At 41.4% G+C, this 19,515-nt stretch overlaps 1 protein-coding gene across 1 annotated transcript in view; it reads left to right on the top strand.

Moving 5' to 3' along the window:
• Pls1 (plastin 1) overlaps positions 1–19,515 on the top strand; it is a 90,326-nt gene that overhangs the window by 35,967 nt on the left and 34,844 nt on the right. Inside the window, exons 2-4 of the mRNA XM_075964969.1 lie at positions 10,739–10,843; positions 17,878–18,041; positions 19,380–19,509. Coding sequence (XP_075821084.1) covers positions 10,774–10,843; positions 17,878–18,041; positions 19,380–19,509 — 364 coding nt within the window. The 5' untranslated portion in view covers positions 10,739–10,773. The remainder of the gene's footprint in view (positions 1–10,738; positions 10,844–17,877; positions 18,042–19,379; positions 19,510–19,515) is intronic.

The following is a 19,515-nucleotide window of genomic DNA, read 5'->3' on the forward strand; positions in this document are numbered from 1 at the left end:
GTTAAGAAGGTAAATAATTGGGTTGGAATTTAATAGGCTCTTTAGGTGCAGAATCCAGCTTTTCTATTTACTCTACATACTTTGGCCTCGGTTTCCTTGCCTGTAAAGTGGGAATTGGAATGCTGCCAATCTTAGAGAGTTGCTGTGAGACAGGACAGGTTATATGTGTGGTACCTAGGAGAGGGCTTGGTCTGTGTGAACGCTCGTATTTGTTGTAAAGAGTAAGAAAGGCCCCTTTGCCTTGTTTGGACTGACAGTATGTCACTGAGCTCAGTGTTTTAGAGTAGCGAGCTTGTGGGAGATTTTGTGAACCGTATCTTTACAGTCTTTAGGTGTTCGTAACTAGGTACCAAGCACTGATGGCACCACTTTTAGGATGGCGCGCTCATATGTGGGTAAGAGCCAAATTTAAAATGTTGCTGCCCTGTGCAAGCCTAAAGATTGTAAGAAAGCAACCGAACTAGAACAGAGCTCCGGAGCTGCCGGTCTTGTTTTCTTGGTGTCCCGTGACTGTAGGAATGGGACATGTGGCCAAGGGTCTCCAATCCATAGAATCAGGCTGTCATCACATGTGATGATGGGACCACTGAGAAGTGTTCCAGAGCAGCCTCACAGTCCCACTGCGGAGCTCCCGGGAGCTGCGGACTTACCGGCCAGATCCCGTTTGGTCGCCTTCTCTTGAGAGCACCCTCACCCATGCCATGCCAGTAAAATTGTTTTAATTTTTAAAAATTTTGACACTATAAGCTTTGTTTTTTTGTTTCTCTCTTGTTGCTCTATCTATAGTCAGAATACTTGCTACAGATTACAGGCAGGGTAAGGGTTTCCATCATCAGGAAGGTCAGAGGGCACTGGTGAAGCCAGCAGTCCTAGAAAATCTTCCTCAAGTTTTTTAAAGCAATAATGAAGAGGATGCGGGAATATAAGTATATGGAGCTGCAGATTGTTATCACATTCAGCAAAACAAGCCAAACTCAGAAGAAAAAATCCCTGCATTCTCCTCTCTTGTGAAATCTAGATTAAAGTATAAAGAAAGCGCAAGGGAGCTGTTTGGTCAGAAAAAGGGCCTGGCAGGAGGGGAGGCAGGTGATGAAGTTTACCAAATCTTTTCCGTGTGGAGAGCCCTCAGGTGACTGAGGGCACAAGGGACGATGGGTCCCCTTCCACTTGTGAGGAGCAAGCAACGAGGTTAGGAAGGCGCGCTGAGTCTAAAAGAACAAAGTGAGATTGTTATAATGCAACACACGGCCAGGAATAATTAATGTGAACTGAACAGTGCATAAGAGGTGAAGAACTGACCTAAGGAAAGTACAGAGCCATTGTGTCTTAGACTGTGATGAGGAACTCAACAGGGAAGGCGCAGGAAGGACACTGATGTGTACAGGCCACAGTGAAAAGGCCAAGGTTGGAGTGCAGGCCACAGTGACTAACAGGCTTCCCTTTAGGAGATCACAAAGTAAGTCAGTTTGGAATCAAGTGTCCCTTTACCCTGTGTGGCGGAGGTCTTCGTCCTAAGGGGCCTAATTGGTATTGTCAGGGCCTCTAGTGTTATCTGTGCACCAAGGCAATTCTCAAACAAGCAAAATAATTTATTTTTAAATTGTGGGAAGACTTTAGACACATGAAAGTACTTCCCAGGTTTGTCTTGGGAAACTAGAAACTAGAAAGGAAACTCTCTGGTCACATTTTATTTCTTAGCTACTTGTGTTTTTATGTGGTGGTGGATTCTGGTGACTGAGATCTTTAAACTTGTAATAGGGCGCCGAAAATAGAAACAACAGGAAAAGGGAAGGCTGTAGAGGGCGATAGGAGAAGTGGAGGAGGGTACAGAGCGCCAGCTCTACAGCCTCTGTCAGAAATGCTGACCTATCTGCTGCCTTCACCCGTCTGTCCTCAGTGGCACCGCTGAAATCACCCCTTGGCTTAGTCTGCAGGCTCTTTGTGGTGGCAGCAGCCTTCCTTGCTGGCATCTGCCAGCTTTTCTTCCTCCTCTCCTCCCATTCTTCCCCTGCCTTCTTCACCTATGTCTTGTCTGCCAGCCCCAACCCCGTCCCTGAACACTCAGCCTAGGTAAACCTTTTCCTAGGCGTATGCTTTCCAAGGTGGAGGGGACCACAGATTTCTGGCTGTTCTTGTCTTCTGTGTTCCCAGGACCCCAAGGCAAGAAGATATTGCTGTTGCTTTAAACGAGGAGGGAAGAGACTAAGCAGACAGTAATACTTCAGTATATTCTGTCATAGTATTGACTTCTGAAAGTTGCTGAAGATTGAAGTACTTGCAGTTTCCCAAAGCCTTGGAAATTTCCCCCGTTCGAAAAGAGACGGCCAAGATACCATCTTTCTTTGGTTGATTGTTTTTAGGTTTTGCCCGGTTCCCTTCCCGTTCCCATCTGCCCTCTCCCACCCCTCTCATTCTCTCCCTTTCCTTTCCCTGTAGCATAGATCAGAGCCTCATGAGCCTAAGACCCCCTCCCCCAATACTGCTGTGTGCGTGTTCACATGTGTATGTGTGTAGGTGCCCACGTGTGCATGTACGTGTGGCTGACAGAGGGCAACAGCAGGCATAGTTCCTCAGGTGCCATCCAGCTTCTTTTTAATTGATTGGGCCGTGTGTATCTGCGCATGCGCACTAAGTCAGGTAAAGGACGACTTTAGAGCGTTGCTTCTCTCCTTCCAGCCTTAGTTCTGGGAACTGAACTCAGGTCTTCATGCTTGCAAGGCAATTACTTTACTGACAGAGCTGTCTCCTCAGCCTCAGACCCATTCCTTTAATTAGTAATTTATGACTTTGGTTTAAGAAATATCTTTTTTTCCTGTATAGGAAGTTTTTAACATTAAGAATTATTTTTTAGGGCTGGAATGATGGCTCAGCGGTTAAGAGCATTACCTGCTCTTCCAGAGGTCCTGAGTTCAATTCCCAGCAACCACATGGTGGCTCATAACCATCTATAATGAGGTCTGGTGCCCTCTTCTGGCCTTCAGGCATACACGCAGAAAGAATATTGTATACATAATAAATAAATAAATATTTTTTTAAAAAAAGAATTATTTTTTAAAGCTTGGAAAAATACAGACAACGTGTAACTATGCCGTGCACTAGCTCCTAACTTCTCACACTGAACACACATTAAGCTTTTTGTCATAATCCCTTAAAGCATATCTTTTTAAAAAGAGTAATAGGTCGAGCTGCCTTACCCCACGCTTTGACCTTGCCTCCCTCTCCACGATAGCCACTTTTCTGAACTTGTTTGTAGTTCTTATGTGTTTAGTTAGCTTTATTACATGCATATGATGTCATAAGTAACATTTGCAGTACTTTTTTTATTTTTAAAAACATTTTTTTTGATTTACAAAACATGACATACATGTGCATTCTTTAGCAGTTTACTTTTTCCACTTATATTTTTTGAATAATAACGATGAGATTTTTCTTGATGTCTGAGTATCTACTGCTTGAACACTAACTTAAACGTGTTCCTTCCTTTTCTTGTTGCTGTGATGAAAGAGCCGACAGAGCAACTGAAGGAAGGGAGGGTGTATTCTGTGCAGCAGAACCCTGCAAGGAGATGCAGTTCTTCATGGCAGGGAAGTCATGGTGACTGGGCAGAGGTGGCTGGTCACAGGGCCTCCACAGTCAGGAAGCAAGAGCAAACAGACATGGGGCTGGGCCGTACAATCTCCAGGCCGTCTTCTTAGTGTCCGTGGGCCTCATGCTCACATTTGAGGGCTCATGCGTGCTTTGTCAGTAAAAGAACAGATTAATAGGTGGGAGGACTTTGGCATGATTCCAGGCCGTTGAAAGCTCTTTGTAAATATTTGCCGTTAGGCTTTAGGTTACTGTGGATGGAGGGGTAAGGGAAAGGGGACTCTTGGAGGGTGGATGAGGGAAAAGCTGACCCACCCAAGCCAGAGGTGAGTTTGAGAACTCGGAATCTGAGCATGTGAAAGGAGGGAAATAAAGCCCTGGGAACTCTGGGAAAGTGTCTTTGCAGCAGAGGAAACTGTTCTCTGATGGTTGGGGCTTTCCCCTCAGGCTGTTCAGAGGTAGAGCCTGCCAATCATATCGGGTGCTTAGGCAGTTTTAAGAGCCTCAAGGAAGTTGAATATTTGAGGGAGTATAAAGATTAGATTAAATTTCAACTGAATTTAAATTTTCTTTTTCAGAATGTTCCCTTTATCTTTCAAATATATATTTGGTCAGGACAGGCGGCGCTTGTGAATTAGAGGCCTGTGGTTGCTTTAATTGGTAAAAGAATGTTCAGTTTAAATTATAGGTGCTAAAAAAATTGTAAAGAAAATGTAGTGTTGAAATTATTGATGACATCCAAAGGCCACGGTAAAGCCCAGGAGAAGCATAGCCTGCCCACTGGAGGTCTCATGGTGAGCCTGGGGCCTCTTCGGTCCATCTCAGGTATTCATGTGTGTAAGACAGGTTATATCTGCTTGATAAATATGAGTTGATATACCTAGAGTTTCCCCTCTACTTTACCAAGGCTGACTTCTTTTAAAAGTGCAGGTTCTCATTTCACAAGAATAGAATATATAATACAAATTATTGCGTAGTTATTTTACAATTGTATACTTATGTGGTTGTTGCTATCCTGTTTCGCTAGGGAGGCCTGTGTGCAGTGACAGTGGGTTCTGCCATGGAGGGTGGGAGACTGACAGCTACTTTGATCACGCCTTTTTTCTTTTCTCTTTTAGCTTTATTCTAAAGGAATTTTTATTTCTGACAACTTTATAACTGGTTCTTCTTTGTTTTGTAAAAGTATTTCATCTTTAAATTAGCATGCAATTTAGTATGCTTAATTGTGGCATTTTCTTTTCTTAAAATCACTTTCATTTCTAATTTTAAAGTGGTTTATTTATTTTTATTTTATATGCGTTGGTGTGTATGTCTGTGTGAAGGTGTCAGATCCCCTGGTACTGGAACTCAGACTGCCATGTGGGTGCTGAGAATTGAACGTGGGGCCTCTGGAAGAGCAGCCAGGGTTCTTAACTGCCGAGCCACCTCTCCAGACCCAGTTATGGCATTTCCATACACACTTCCTCATTGGTCCTCCTCCGTCTGCCCACTCGTGCCCTGGTCGCCTTCTCTTCATAGCCCCCGTTCTGATTTCATGTCGCATGCACTCTGTTAGCCTCCTGGCTGCCTTAACAATTCTTTTTTCTCCTCTAATGATCCCCTTTCTACTTTAATAACTTTTCACATTTATATGCATATTTAAAATGAAAATATAAGATTTGCTTGTGAGAGAAAGCATGGTATTTTTCTTTCTGACTCTGGTTTATTTCACTTGTTTTAGTAATTTCTGGCTCCATTCGTTTTCCCGCAAATGTCATGATTTCATTTATCTTCATGCCATGACTTTCTAAGGTGTCAGAACAGAGACAGGAACAGTGCCATGGAGTGGTGAGATTAAATAAGAACACACACAAAGCCAGGAAGATAATGCATTTACGGTGTATATATTTAGTGTTTTAATCAATTTTTTGTGTTCTAAAGAAATAGCAGTGTTCTTTAAAATCCTAACATACAGGCAATAAGTTTATATACCATATTGTCATTATCCACATTTAGAAAAGTGCATTCAGGCTACCAGTGCTCACCATATTTTATGCACTGTCTTGTCATAGCTACCTTCTCTGTGTTTCAGTGATTTACACGGGCTAGAAGGCTTATGTTCTAAAAGGGTACAGAACATGTTTTATAATGAAAAGAAAGTTTCTTTACTACTGCATGGCCATCTGCATTTCCTCTTGAGGAGCAGTTCCTATCTTTTTTTTAAAATTTATTTATTTATTAAAGATTTCTGTCTCCTCCCCGCCACTACCTCCCATTTCCCTCCCCCTCCCCCAGTCAACTCCCCCTCTCTCATCACCCTGAAGAGCAGTCAGGGTTCCCTGCCCTGTGGGGAGTCCAAAGACCTCCCATCCAGTTCCTATCTTTTATTTTTCCTATATAATGATTGTTTTACTGGCATTTAATGAACATTAAGTGGTAACGACGGTAAGTTAGGAAATTAAAAGTTGGATTTGAATTTCAGTTTCATAAGTCACTGAAGTGTCTTAAAGAGGGTTGGAGAGATGGCTCTAGAGGTTAAGAGCACTGGCTGCTCTTTCAGAAGTCCCGAGTTCAGTTTCCAGCACTCATCTCTGGTGGAATCCTGTGCCCTCTTCTGGCTTGCAGGCATATGTGCAGACAGAGCATTCATATACGTACAATACAGAAATAAGTAAGTCTGATTGGTAAAGCACTTTCCATGCAGGAGTGAGGGCCTAAGTTCTGCTCTCTAGCACCATGTAAGATGCCAGGCCCAGGGTGAGCATCTGTGATCCTGGTCTGGAGGGATGGAGAGAGGCAGGTAGGTCTCTAGGGATTGCTGTCAACGAGTGTCACTAAATGAGTGAGTTTTAAACTAAGGTGGAGAGTGACTGAGGAAGACATGCAGTATTGATCTCTGGCCTCCACGTGCAGAAGTACACATAATCACACACACAAACCTGTAAATTGGAACACATATGCATATGTGCATGTACAAAGGAGGATATGTAGTTGAGATTTTGTTTGTTTTGTTTTACTCTTTGGGGGCCCTCCACCCAGTTTCCAAATAAATACACGGAGGCTTATTCTTACTTAGGAATACCTGGCCTTAGCTTGGCTTGTTTCTAGCCAGTTTTTCTTAAATTATCCCATCTGCCTTTTGCCTCTGGGCTTTACCTTTCTCTATTTTATATACCTTTCTTTCCTTCTTACTCTGTGGCTGAACGACTGACCCCTGACATCTTCCTCTCCCCCTTTTCTCCCTCCTCCTCTTCTCCTTCTCTTATTTATTCTCTCTGCCTGCCATCCCTGCCTATGTCTTCTGCCTACCTTTTGGCCATTCATCTCTTTATTAGACCAATCAGATGTTTTAGACAGGCAAAGTAACACAGCTTTACAGAGTTAAGCAAATGCAACATAAAAGAATACAACAATCTTTCCATCATTAAACAGATATTCCACAGCATAAAAGAATGTCACACATCTTTAACTAATATTGCAAAGCACTATATCTTCAGCTGCTTCTAGACATGCCCAACTGCAATCCTAGGGCAGAGACAGGAGAATTTTGAGATCAGCAGGGCCTAAACAGGGAGACCCTGTCTTCCCTTCCACACTCCAGATCATTCTGTATTTTTGTTTGTTTCATTTAAATACTAAAAGACTTAAAGCAACATCTTTTATACATATCAGGTATAATGGAAAAAAGAATAAGAATAATATACATGTGAATGTTTTGCTTGATTATTGGAAAATAAAATGATTATATATTATTAACAAATTACATAAAATCAAATAGGTGTGGCAAAGCATTGGTCCCCAGCTTTATATTTACCAGTTCAAATGCCAAGTCCTCAGCACAGTAATCTGCAGCCTTTAAAAATGTAGATAAGGGAAAGTGATAGAGATGATTTTGAATAAGACAAGACCACAGAGATTCACAGCCACCACCACCACGGGAATAGCATTTTGAAAAACTAGCAAGTTATGCTTAGAGGTCCTGGTAATTAATTTCTTTCAACACAAAATAGCTGTGTCTATAAAGAGTCACAGCTTCCAGGCATGGTGGTGCACACCTTTAATCCCAGCATTTAGGAGGCAGAGGCAGGTGGGTCTCTGAGTTCAAAGCCAACTGGTTTACATAGTGAGTTCCAGGACAGTCAGGGCTACACAGTGAGGATCTGTCTCAAAAAGAAAAAAAGTTGCAACTGTAGAAAAATTTCTAAAATGAATACCTAATGCTAAGATATAAGGAACTCTTGAGTGCATAAGATGGCTCAGTTATATCCTTTGGAATTTGGGGGAGGTGTCTTAATATTTTTACTGAGAGTATTTATAGTTTTGTTTTTTTTATTAAATTTTTTAAATTTATTTTACACCCTGACCACATTCCCCCTCCTGTCTCCCTTCCCATTCCCTTCTTCTTGCTCCCCCATCCACTCCTCCTCTGTTTCTGTTCAGAAAGGGGCAGGCTTCCCATGGGTGTCAACAAAGCATGGCCTATCAAGTTGTACAGGACTGAGCTCCTCCCTATGTATTAAGGCTGGGAAAGGCAAACAAATAAGTTCCTGAAAGCCAGTGGAAGCCTTAGGGACAGGCTCTGCTTCCACTACTAGGAGTCCCACAAGTAGATCAAGTCACATATGTGTAGAGGGCCTAGGTCTGGTCCATGTAAGCTCCCTCGCTGTTGGTCCAAGTCTATGAGCTCCTATGAGCTCAGGTTAGTTGTTTCTGTGGGTTCCCTTATGATGACCTTGACCCTTATGATCTTTTCTAGTTCCATTCATTTGCCTTCAAATTTCCTGATGCCATTGTTTTTAACCGCTGAATAATACTCCATTGTATATATGTACCACATTTTCTTTATCCATTCTTCAGTTGAGAGACATCTCGGTTGTTTCCAGGTTTTGGATATTACAAATAAAGCTGCTATGAACATAGTTGAGTAAGTGTCCTTGTGGTATGATTGAACACCTTTTGGGTATATGTCCAAGTGTGGTCTCCCTGGTTCTTGAGGTAGATTGATTCCTAGTTTTGTGAGAAACCGCCATATGATTTCCAAAGTAGCTGTACAGGTTTGCACTTTCACCAGCAGTGGAGGAGTGTTCCCCTTACTCCACATCCTCTCCAGCATAAACTGTCATTAGTGATTTTGATCTTGGCCATTCTGACAGGTGTAAGATGGAATCTCAGAGTCGTATTGATTTATATTTCCCTGGTGGCTAAGGATGTTGAACAATATTTTAAGTGTCTCTCAGCCATTTGAGATTCTTCTGTTGAGAAGTATATCAGAGATTATAGACAAGTTGGTGTGCACACCATTTCAGTCCTAGTACACGTGCTGCATCCCAGTCCTAGAACACGTGCTGCTGAAGCAGGCACTGTTTTAGATCATAGCACTTTTGAGTGCTTCATATGATTTGATATATTAAATTGCCAGTGGTAAATTTCAGTGAATAAATTATTTTTATAATTGGTATGATTTTCTGAAAATCTGGGAATATTGAAGCTCGTATACGTGAACTTATATATAAGTATAAAAATATGAAACGGGGTTTCCCACTGACCTTCAGTTCCTATTGTCTTATAAGGTGCAAGTGTTTGCCTATTTTTTGTGGTACATATTAACTGTCTTATGTAACTATGTATACATGAGAGGAGCACAATATTATTTTTATTCATCTTCTATGCTGAATATAAAAATCATTAAGTCATCGAAAAATGTTGTTGTACTGGGTGTGGTGGTGTATGTTCATAATCTCAACAGTTAGCAGGAGGTGGCACAAGCTAGCCTGGGCTACATAGTAAGACCTAGTCTCAAGAACAAATAAAACATAAATGTTGAACTGTTATATATCAGAAGTCTTAAACATGGGCTGAAGAGGTGGCTCAATGGTTAAGAGCACTGGCTGCTCTTCCAGAGGTCATGAGTTCAATTCCAGCAATCACATGGTAGCTCACAAACATCTCTAATTAGATCTGGTGTCCACTTCTGGCCTGAAGGTGTATATGCAGGCAGAACACTGAATATACATGTATATATACATCTTTTTTTAAAAAGAAGGTTTAAACATGTAAGTAAATTACATGTTTCGATTTTTATTGTATAGAAATAAATATGGATATGAATAAGGATATACATTGAGGCATTGTGTGTAAGAATTGGAAGCCATGTAAATATTCTGCAATGAGGGAATTCCCCCAAATAAATTATGGGATAGTAATATGTGTCATTAAATGTTTATTGCTAAATAGCAAGAAAGCAACTAGTAATGCATTAATACTAAATATGACAATTGCTCACATTTTACCACTCCCCTACACAGAGGTATCTGTGTTTAGAAAGTGGATCTAAGAAAAGATAAAAAAGATATTAGGATAGTAAGATATTCTGGATAGTAAGATGAGTGTAATTTAAAATTTCTCTGTGTACTTTATACAATTAACACCAGCTTTTTTCGTTATTTTTATTTTTTATATGTGTGTCATGCTTATTTGTATGTGAACCATATGTGTGCAGTGCTTTCAGAGGCCAGAAGAGAGCGTTAGATCCCTTGGAACTTTAGTTCCAGGTGTGAGCCACCCAGTATGAGCACTGAGAACTGAACCGAGGGCCTCTGCAAGGCCAGCAAATACTCTTAACCACCGAGCCCACTTCTTACTTTCTTACAGCTTAATTTTGCATATTTTCCCCCTGTTTAGTTTGTTTTCCCTAGTCTGAGAAGGGCTCCACTAACCTGGACTGACCTTTCACAAGGAAGGGGGAAGAATGGGGCTATGGTTGGATTACTTTGAAGATGAACGTTTCAACCATAAATTCATCTCTGCATGAGCAGACTCTAACCCTCTTCGTGGCTATTATAAATGTCGTTAAGTTTTACTTTCTTCATCCTTTATACTTGCAAGTGCTATGCTTTCCTCAAACTGAAATCGTCAGGTGAAATATAAATGGAAATTATATAGACTCTTGAGAAGGTTTATGGGGTGTGAAAAACAAGGCTCCTCCCCACCCCGCCCCCAATACCGAGTCTGTTGTTGTTTCCTGGCCCACGCTAAAAGTGTCACCAGGAGACTCTACTGTTTGTTTCTTGTCAGCCAGCCCTTCTTGCAGAGGCTGTGCTGCCTCCATGCCTTACATGCCTTAGCCAAATGTTTCCCGAGAGCTAATATTCTCTTTGTAATATGTTCTTTCTAGATAGAAAGACCTGAAGTAGCCTTTCTTGTCTAAAGATGGAAAACAGTACCACCACTATTTCTCGGGAGGAGCTTGAGGAGCTACAGGAAGCGTTTAATAAAATAGGTAAGTTCCAGGAAGCCTAACTATGGTGTTCTGGTTCTGTTTGCTGCCAGACTTCAGGGATGGGGCCGCACCTTGGACTGCCACTCAGCTCTCCTTAAGGGCATTCCTTTCCTTAGCTTTCTCTCTTCTTTAAATCAGGGTTTCACCGCATTCTTTCTGAAAGATAAGCTAGAGACAAGCTTGCATTTCTTGGTGAATTGGACTTTAGTTCTTGGTCATTACTGCACAGAGGATAATGCAGGTTAATGAATGACAGTGTAACTGAGTACACTTCCCACTGGTGTCCTCTTCACAGAAAGGAAAATACAGAAACACTTCCTTGTGTATAAGCTGAACTCCGCTTTTATGCCTTTGTTGCTGATCACAGTACTTTCTACCTCAATGTAGAACATTTGGAAATACATTTTAAAGGCTGCTGGAGGTCTCGTGTCCTTCCCTGCACAATTCTTAAAAATCTCAGTGTGGTTTTCAAAGCCCGAGTGTCTCCATTTTCTTCTTTCGCTCCCTGAAACCATCCTGTGTTTTGTCTAGGACATCGTTAGCTTAGCAGCTTCCTACTTCTCCCTTCTAAAAGCACAACTCTCTCTCTCCCTCTCTGTCTCTGTCTCTCTCTTTGTCTCTGTCTCTCTCTGTCTCTGTCTGTCTCTGTCTCTCTCTCTCTCATTTGTAAATGCATGTGAGTAGACAGTGAACCTTGTGAAAGATGAGCTCAGTGTTTTTTCCCTGTCCTCAGCAGACTTCTTGGGTAAGAAAGCACTGGTGGAAAACAGGTCAGGTGTGGAGCAGGGATCTCATGATCAATGGTGGTCACTCTTGGATTTCTTACCAGCCTTCCAAACAATGACTAAAATTCATGTAGGGTGAACCTTAGAGAATAATAATAATAATTGTTAGAAATATAGCTTAGCTTGCCTTCAGAAAGGGATTCGTGCATCATTGGTGTGTAAATAAGCACTTTCCCTCCCAATTTTCTTTCTTTTTTTATTTATTTTTAAAACAATTTTATTTTACATACCAATCGCAGTTCCCTCTCCCTCCCATCCTCCCACTTCTCCCACCTTCTCCTACCCCAACCACTCCTCAGAGAGGGTGAGGCCTCCCTTGGGGAGTCAACAAAATCTCTCACATCACTTGAGGCAGGACCAAGGTCCTCCCCCCTTGTATTTAGGCTGAACAAGGTATCCCTCCATAGGGAGTGATCTCCAAAGAGCCAGATCATGCACTAGGGATAAATACTGGTTCCACTGCTAGTGGCCCCACAAACTGCCCATACCACACAAATGTCACCCACATTCAGAGGGCCTACTTCAGTCTTATGCTGGTTCCAGAGTCAGTGAGCTCCCACTAGCTTGAGTCAGCTGTTTCTGTGGGTATCCCCATCATGGTCTTGGCCCCTTTGCCCATAATATTACTCCTCCCTCTCTATGACTGGACTCCAGGAGTTTGGCCCAGTGCTTAGCTGTGAATCTCTGCATCTGCTTCCATCAGTTACTGGATGAAGGTTCTATGATGACAATTAAAGTAGTCATTAATCTGATTACAGGGGAAGGGACAGTTTAGGTACCCTCTCCACCATTGCTTAGATTCTTACCTGGGATCATCCTGTGGTTTCCTGGGAATTTCCCTAGAGCCTGTTTTCTCACTAACCCCACAATGACTCGTCTTTCAAGATCTCTCTCTCCCTCTCTGTTCTTTACCCAACTCAATCTTCCCAATCCCTCATGTTCTTCCCCCTCTCCAATTCTCCCCTCCCCACTCCCCTACCACTCTCCTCACTCCCCCCACACTGCCCATTTACTAAGGAGATCTTGTTAAATAAGCACTTCTAAAGAAATCTCTGTATCCTCCTCTTATACCTGGAGATGGAAGGGCAAGCACTCCTATTGGTCACTGGAGCATTGCATGCGTATGGCCTGATTTGCAGAAAGCTATTAGCAATAAACGTTTTACAGTATTGTCTGTGGTGCTTGGCATTTTTTTTTCAAGCCAAGAATTGGGCAGTTATTAAATGTTCTTTCTTCTTTTGGGCATCCAAAACCAAGTAATAAAAATGGATCTGCCCGTTTGGCATTGTAGACATTTTACAGGAGCCTTTTAATGAAAGAGACCCTTCCCGGGTCTCACTACAATGACTTAGTAATCTGTTTTCTCTGTCGAGGATGCCAACTTTAATCTTTCTGACTCATGGAAACATGATCTTGCAATATTTAATTAATGGTATTTTGAGTAGACAATCCACTGATGGAGTAGCTTTGACAGCAGGAGAGTTTGCTCTGCGAGGGAACCGCTCACTCCCACAGAATATGTCCTCACCGACACCGTACAAGATAAACAGTGATTCATGAGCCCAGCAAGCACAAACAACTCCATCTGCAGCCCTACTGGAGGGAGGATTTTGAGGTCACTAGGGAAAGTGGAAAGTTAAAAATAGCTGATCGTCCCATTTTCTTTTTAAAAGTGGGTTGAAACACAGCCGAGCATTTTGGCCGCCGTGAGTGTACAGGTTGGTGGGATGAAGTACCTTCAGATTACTCAGCACCACCGTCCTTTCCCAGGAGCCCTCATCCTGCCACACTGAAACTACCACTCTCCTTTCTGTCTCTACCATGTGTAAACAGAATTGTCCCGTGTCTGTGGCTTGCAACTGCTGTCACTTAGCATGAAATGAGGCTTTTATGAGGCAGCATGTGTCGCAGCTGCCTTCCTTTTAAAGCCCTAACCATAATCTATTGTGTGGGTAAACAACAGCATTTTGTTTGCCCGTGCTTTCATTGATAGCCGGCTGGGTTTCTGGTTATTTTGAATCACATTTCTATGAAAACAGGTGAACAGATAGATACCTGTTGCAGTCCCACTGTCTGCTCTGGGTGTACCCCACATGTGGACACACAGGGTTGTACTGCAGTCTGTTCTGGGTGTACCCCACATGTGGACACACAGGGTTGTACTGCAGTCTGTTCTGGGTGTACCCCACATGTGGACACACAGGGTTGTACTGCAGTCTGTTCTGGGTGTACCCCACATGTGGACACACAGGGTTGTACTGCAGTCTGTTCTGGGTGTACCCCACATGTGGACACACAGGGTTGTACTGCAGTCTGCTCTGGGTGTACCCCACATGTGGACACACAGGGTTGTACTGCAGTCTGCTCTGGGTGTACCCCACATGTGGACACACAGGGTTGTACTGCAGTCTGTTCTGGGTGTACCCCACATGTGGACACACAGGGTTGTACTGCAGTCTGTTCTGGGTGGACTCCGCACATGGACTTACAGGGTCGTATTACAGTTCCGTTCTGGGTATACTCCACACGTGAACCTACAGGGTCATACTGCAGTTCCACGTTTGATTTTCTGGTGTGCAACTGGCTGTTTTCCGCTGTGTGTGTGTGTGTGTGCTAGTTTTTATCCCCGCCAGCACGACACAAGTGTTCTCATTTCTGTTCCTCCTCACTGGCACTTGTTCTGTTGCTATTGTTTCGTAACAGTTACCCTTAAAAGTTCTGGGCAGTATCTTCTTGTGTCTTTGTATTTCCCAAATAAGTACAGATTTTTACGGTGACTTGTTTGCTTTCTCTAAAGTAATGTACATTCAAGTCCTTTGCCTACCTCAAGGTGTTTTGCCTGTGTTCCCCACTAATGATTTTAGTCTGGGGTCTTAAATTGAAGGCTTTGCTCTGTTTTGAATTGATTTTTTTGTTTAGGGCAAGTGATAATGAATCTACTTTTTCTTTCTTTTTTAATATGGTGATGTCGTTTTCCTAGCAGGACCTTTTCTCCATTTTTTTTTTGTCACCATTGTCAAAGATCGGGTGACTATAGATGTCTGAGTTTATTTCTAGAACCTGTATTTCATTTTATTGGTCTATTTGTCTGTTTTTGTGCCAGTACCATGCTGTTTTGGTTGCTATGGCTCTGTAGTATAGTTTGGGGTGCTATAAGGCATCCAGCATTGTTCTTTCTGTTTAGGGTTGGTTTGGATATTAAAAGTCTTTTGTATTTGCATATGAATTTTAAGATTTTTTTCTGGTTCTGTGAAGAATGTCATTGGAATTCTGATAGAGGTTGCATTTAATGTGTGCATTGTTTTTAGTAATTTAGTCATTTTATAATATTAGTTCTGCCATGCATAAGCATGAGAAGTCTTTTGATCATCTAGTATTTCCAGACTTATTTTTCACTGTTTCAAAGTTTTCATTATAGAGGGCTTTTGTGTCCTGGGTTAGGTTTATTCCTTTGGCTTTGTTTTTGTTTTTAAAGCTGTTATGAGATAAGTGCTAAATCCATTTGGTCTATGGTGTAGTTCCACTCTGATGTCTTATTGTTGTTTCATTTGGATGATGTACCTGAAGATGAGTGGGGGTAGTGAGTCTCTTTCTGTTATTGTCTCAGGACATAATTGACTTCTTCTGCTCTTAGTGTCTGTGTTACGAACCTGGGAACCCCAGTATTCAGTCTCTCTATCCCTCCCTCTCTCTTTCTTTCTCCTTCTCTCTCTCTCTCTCTCTCTCTCTCTCTCTCTCTCTCTCTCTCTCTCTCTCTCTCTCCATATATATAATGCATATATGTATATTATATATTTATTATATGTATAAAGTCCTTTTATCATCTTGATGAATATTTCCTTTTATCAATTTGTGGCTGTATTCCTTATCTCTTCTGAGTACCTTGGTTTGGAATCTACTTTATCAGATACTGAAATAGCTATGCCAGCTTGTATTTGATTTCTTGTGTGTTTGATAGGTTGTCATCATCTTTTGTCTGCCTGTCTGCAGATGTTTTTTGCCAGTGAGCTATGATTTTTGGAAATAGCAAATAATTGGATCTTATTTTTTAAGTATATTTTTAACTGATTTTGGGACTTTCACATCATGCACCGAGAGAGAGAGAGAGAGAGAGAGAGAGAGAGAGAGAGAGAGAGAGAGAGAGAGAGAGAGAGAATTAGTTTTAGTCTTTTGATTGTATCTTAGAATCTTAGAGTTCTTAGACATTATGGTCATTCTCTCTCCTTCCCCCCATTTGTTAATGTTATCCATCCTCAATTTTCTTTCTTCTGTTTGGTTGTGTCTGTTGACAATGGGTGCTTTTCCACTGTATTTTTATTTGATTCATAAAGTTTTAATTTCCAGAATTTCTGTTCATTTAGTGTCTTCCCAAACCTTAATAGTTTTGCTGACTTTCTTTCCATTGTTTCTGCCTTTTTTTATACATTGGTTGATTCACCCATAGTTTATTGACTTGGTGCTCTGCTCTGGCCTGGTTTCCTTTCTTCATCTGCTTTTCTGTAGTCCTATTTGAGGTCATTGACCATTTTTATTAGTCAGTTTTTATTATTAGAACTTAGGAGATCTTCATCCAGTGTTACCTCCATTTGAATTCAGTAGTTGGGGAGTTATGGTCTTTCGGGGAAGGCTTGTCATCTTGCTTTTTATGTTTCTTTATTGCAGTGACACATCTGATAATTCGAATATTTGTTCTGCTTTTTATTTGGGAATCCTATTTTTACTTATTTTTACTGAGAATCCTATGCCTGAGAGCTCATTCTCCAGTGTCAGTCAGAGACACTAATGTAGAGCATTGGGCAGAGTTTAAAAAAGTGTTTAAATGTGGAAATAATACTGTTACAAAGGGGAAGAGAAAAGTGCTAGTTGGAAAAATAAAATGAAATGAAAGGGGAGCCATTAATGAAAGTGTGTTTGCTGGTATTCATCTCACATCCTCCTCAGCCTCTGGGCTGGTGCTGGCACAGTGGGGACAGATAGGTCCTTCCTTTTCAGGTAAACCTTTGCAGAAACACCCCCTAGACACACCCAGACATGCATTTCCTGGTTCTGAATCTTCTCAAGTTGACATAAGGATGAAACCTTCCATATATATTATCTGATATAATGGTTAGCACTCTGGACTCTGAAAATTGGCCATCACAGATTCTGCACGAGGTGACTCCATGCCATAGCCAGAACAACCAATGTGGCAACTTGACATGTTGCCAACTATGCAGATTTGTTTTGTTATCTCTGCTCTGAGTCCAGAAGTGCTCCTAGTCTCTAAGTAACCCTACAACCTGCTCAAGGCCATCTTACTGATAACAAGGAAGCATTGAGAAGTTAATTTCCCAAAGTCCAAATACAGGGTTGAAGTTTCTTGAACACCTAATCTCAAAATGTCATCAAACATGATTAAATGTATATATAATAGTTTGATAGATATATAGTAAGCAATAAATTATCCATAAAAACTGTCACCAAAGACAAAATATCGAGAAATATGATTACATATATTTTTTAGGAGTAGAGTTCTGTTGATTACATGTGTTTTATATGTTGCAGATAGATACTTTATAGCAATGTGGGACCAGCAGATTCATTTTATAAATTTATTTGCATAAAGTCTGATTTGTTATTCCATCTTGACCTTTGCTGATATTTTTCTTTTAATATATATCCAACACTTCCCCAGGCTTATTTCTCTGAAATTAAGTCATTTGTCAAGACTGAGTTTTCTGTCAGAGCTCTGTCACACTGAAATACACACACCAGCTCTAAATCCATGAGATGAGCTGTTTAAGCACAAGTGTTGATTGGCGTATTGTATAGCGTGATGGTTTTAATGAGATGGCCCCCATCTTCTTGGGCATTTGAATACTTGGTACCCAGTTGATAACACCATTTGAGAAGGCTTAGGCAGTGTGAGCTTACCAGACAGCGTATGGTGCGAGGGGTGGGCTTTGGGAAGTTAACAACTCAGGCCATTTTTAGTTCACTCTGCCCTCCAGGTTTGTGGTTCAGTATGTGAGCCCTCTTAGCTTCCTGCTCCTGCCATGATGGACTCTTAACCCCCTGGAACTCTTAAGTCCAAATAAACGTCTTCTGTAATTGGCTTGGATACAGTGTTTATCATAGCAGTAGAGAAGTAACTAATGCACACACACCCTGTATTGTTAGGTATGGGAAGAAAGGCTCCTGTCACTTAAGAGACAAACTTTCAGAACTCTGGGTTTCCTGCACTTGACAGTTTACCACATATCTTTACAGATATTGACAATAGTGGGTATGTCAGTGACTATGAACTTCAGGACCTGTTCAAGGAGGCAAGTCTTCCGCTTCCTGGGTACAAGGTGCGCGAGATTGTGGAGAAAATTTTAGTGGTTGCGGACAACAACAAGGATGGCAAAATCAGCTTTGAAGAATTTGTGTCAGTAAGTAGTCCGATGCTTTTCTAAGTTATTGATCATTTGTGTCAGTAAGTAGTCCAATGCTTTTCTAAGTTATTGATCATTTTCCTGCAAGTAGAATTTCAGCAATACCTTTGTTAGCTTTGGTTTGACCTGACTGCTTTTTAAAATGATGGTAATGATGCTAATAACAAATATTATTGTGAGAATAATTCCCACACATCATAGAGCAAAGGAGAATATTGAATGGAAATCCAGTTCAGATAATAGTCATTCATGCCCTGGAATACTGGACTTGAATATTAGTGACCATTACCATAATTGAATATTTGTAAAGTATAAATTTTCTAGTTTTCTATTCGTTATCTATTAATTAACTATGTGAACTCTGGGCATTGTGAGTAGTGTGACGAGCAGAAAGAGACGTGGTCCTTGCTTTTGTGATGTGTGGACCTGGTGGGGAAGGCAGAATCACACAACGGATAGAAACACCAACTACAATGCCTGCTGTGGTCCAGCAGCACAGGCACGATAGCATTAAGGATGGAGGGAGCTGAGCTCGAAGGGGAGACCGGAGGACCCAAAGACTCAGGGACGTATCCTTCAATCTGTGAAGATGAACTGACATCTGGAGAGAGAAGCTAAATAGGAAGGGGGTTGCACATAACGTGGGAAGCAGGTACAAGTGTCAGAATGTCCTGAGACTCTTGTATTGGGGTTGCTGGGTCTGTCAAGCACTCTTAGAGAGGATTCCTATGGCTAGAGCTGAGGAGGCAAGGTGAGAAATGTAGCTGGAGAAATAAGCAGGGATCCGGTCTTGTGTGGCTGTGCAGGATCTTTGTTTTTATGCTAATCGCAACAGGAAGTCACTGAAGTAGGAAGAATGAAGTGATCTGATTAGATCTGCATGAAAAATCATCACTGCTATTGCATGGAGAAATTATTTAATTTAGCCTTGCAGGTCTCTGTAAATCCCAGTGAATATCTGGGAGAAGGAGTTTTTGTAGGCCTCTACTATTTCCTGCAAAATATATGGGCATATATTGATGTTCAGGCAGGAGTCTGCCTTCATTGAAGTATTTTTAAAATCATAATAATGCAGTGATTTCTTGGACTGTGTATAAAGGGCCTTGGTTAGTCAGCATTATTTTCAGTGTGCTCAGTTTCAGTTCAGTTGTTACGTGTTCCAGTCATTGGGTTAAAAACATTAGCCAGTTTGTATAACTGGAATAATGGCCGAATTGTCTGTTTACACAAGTGTTAAGTATGAGGATACCCAGTTCATGCTTCTGTTGGTGTCATTTCAAATAAATGCAAACATTGAATATCCTAAGTCACAATTTTACTTCTATTCCATTTCAGCTAATGCAGGAGCTGAAAAGCAAAGATATCAGCAAAACATTCCGAAAAATAATTAACAAAAGGGAAGGGATCACTGCTATCGGGGGCACTTCATCCATCTCCAGCGAGGGCACACAGCATTCTTACTCAGGTAATC

Source organism: Microtus pennsylvanicus, chromosome 3 (genome assembly GCF_037038515.1).
Source record: "Microtus pennsylvanicus isolate mMicPen1 chromosome 3, mMicPen1.hap1, whole genome shotgun sequence".
NCBI classification, from domain to species: Eukaryota; Metazoa; Chordata; class Mammalia; order Rodentia; family Cricetidae; genus Microtus; species Microtus pennsylvanicus.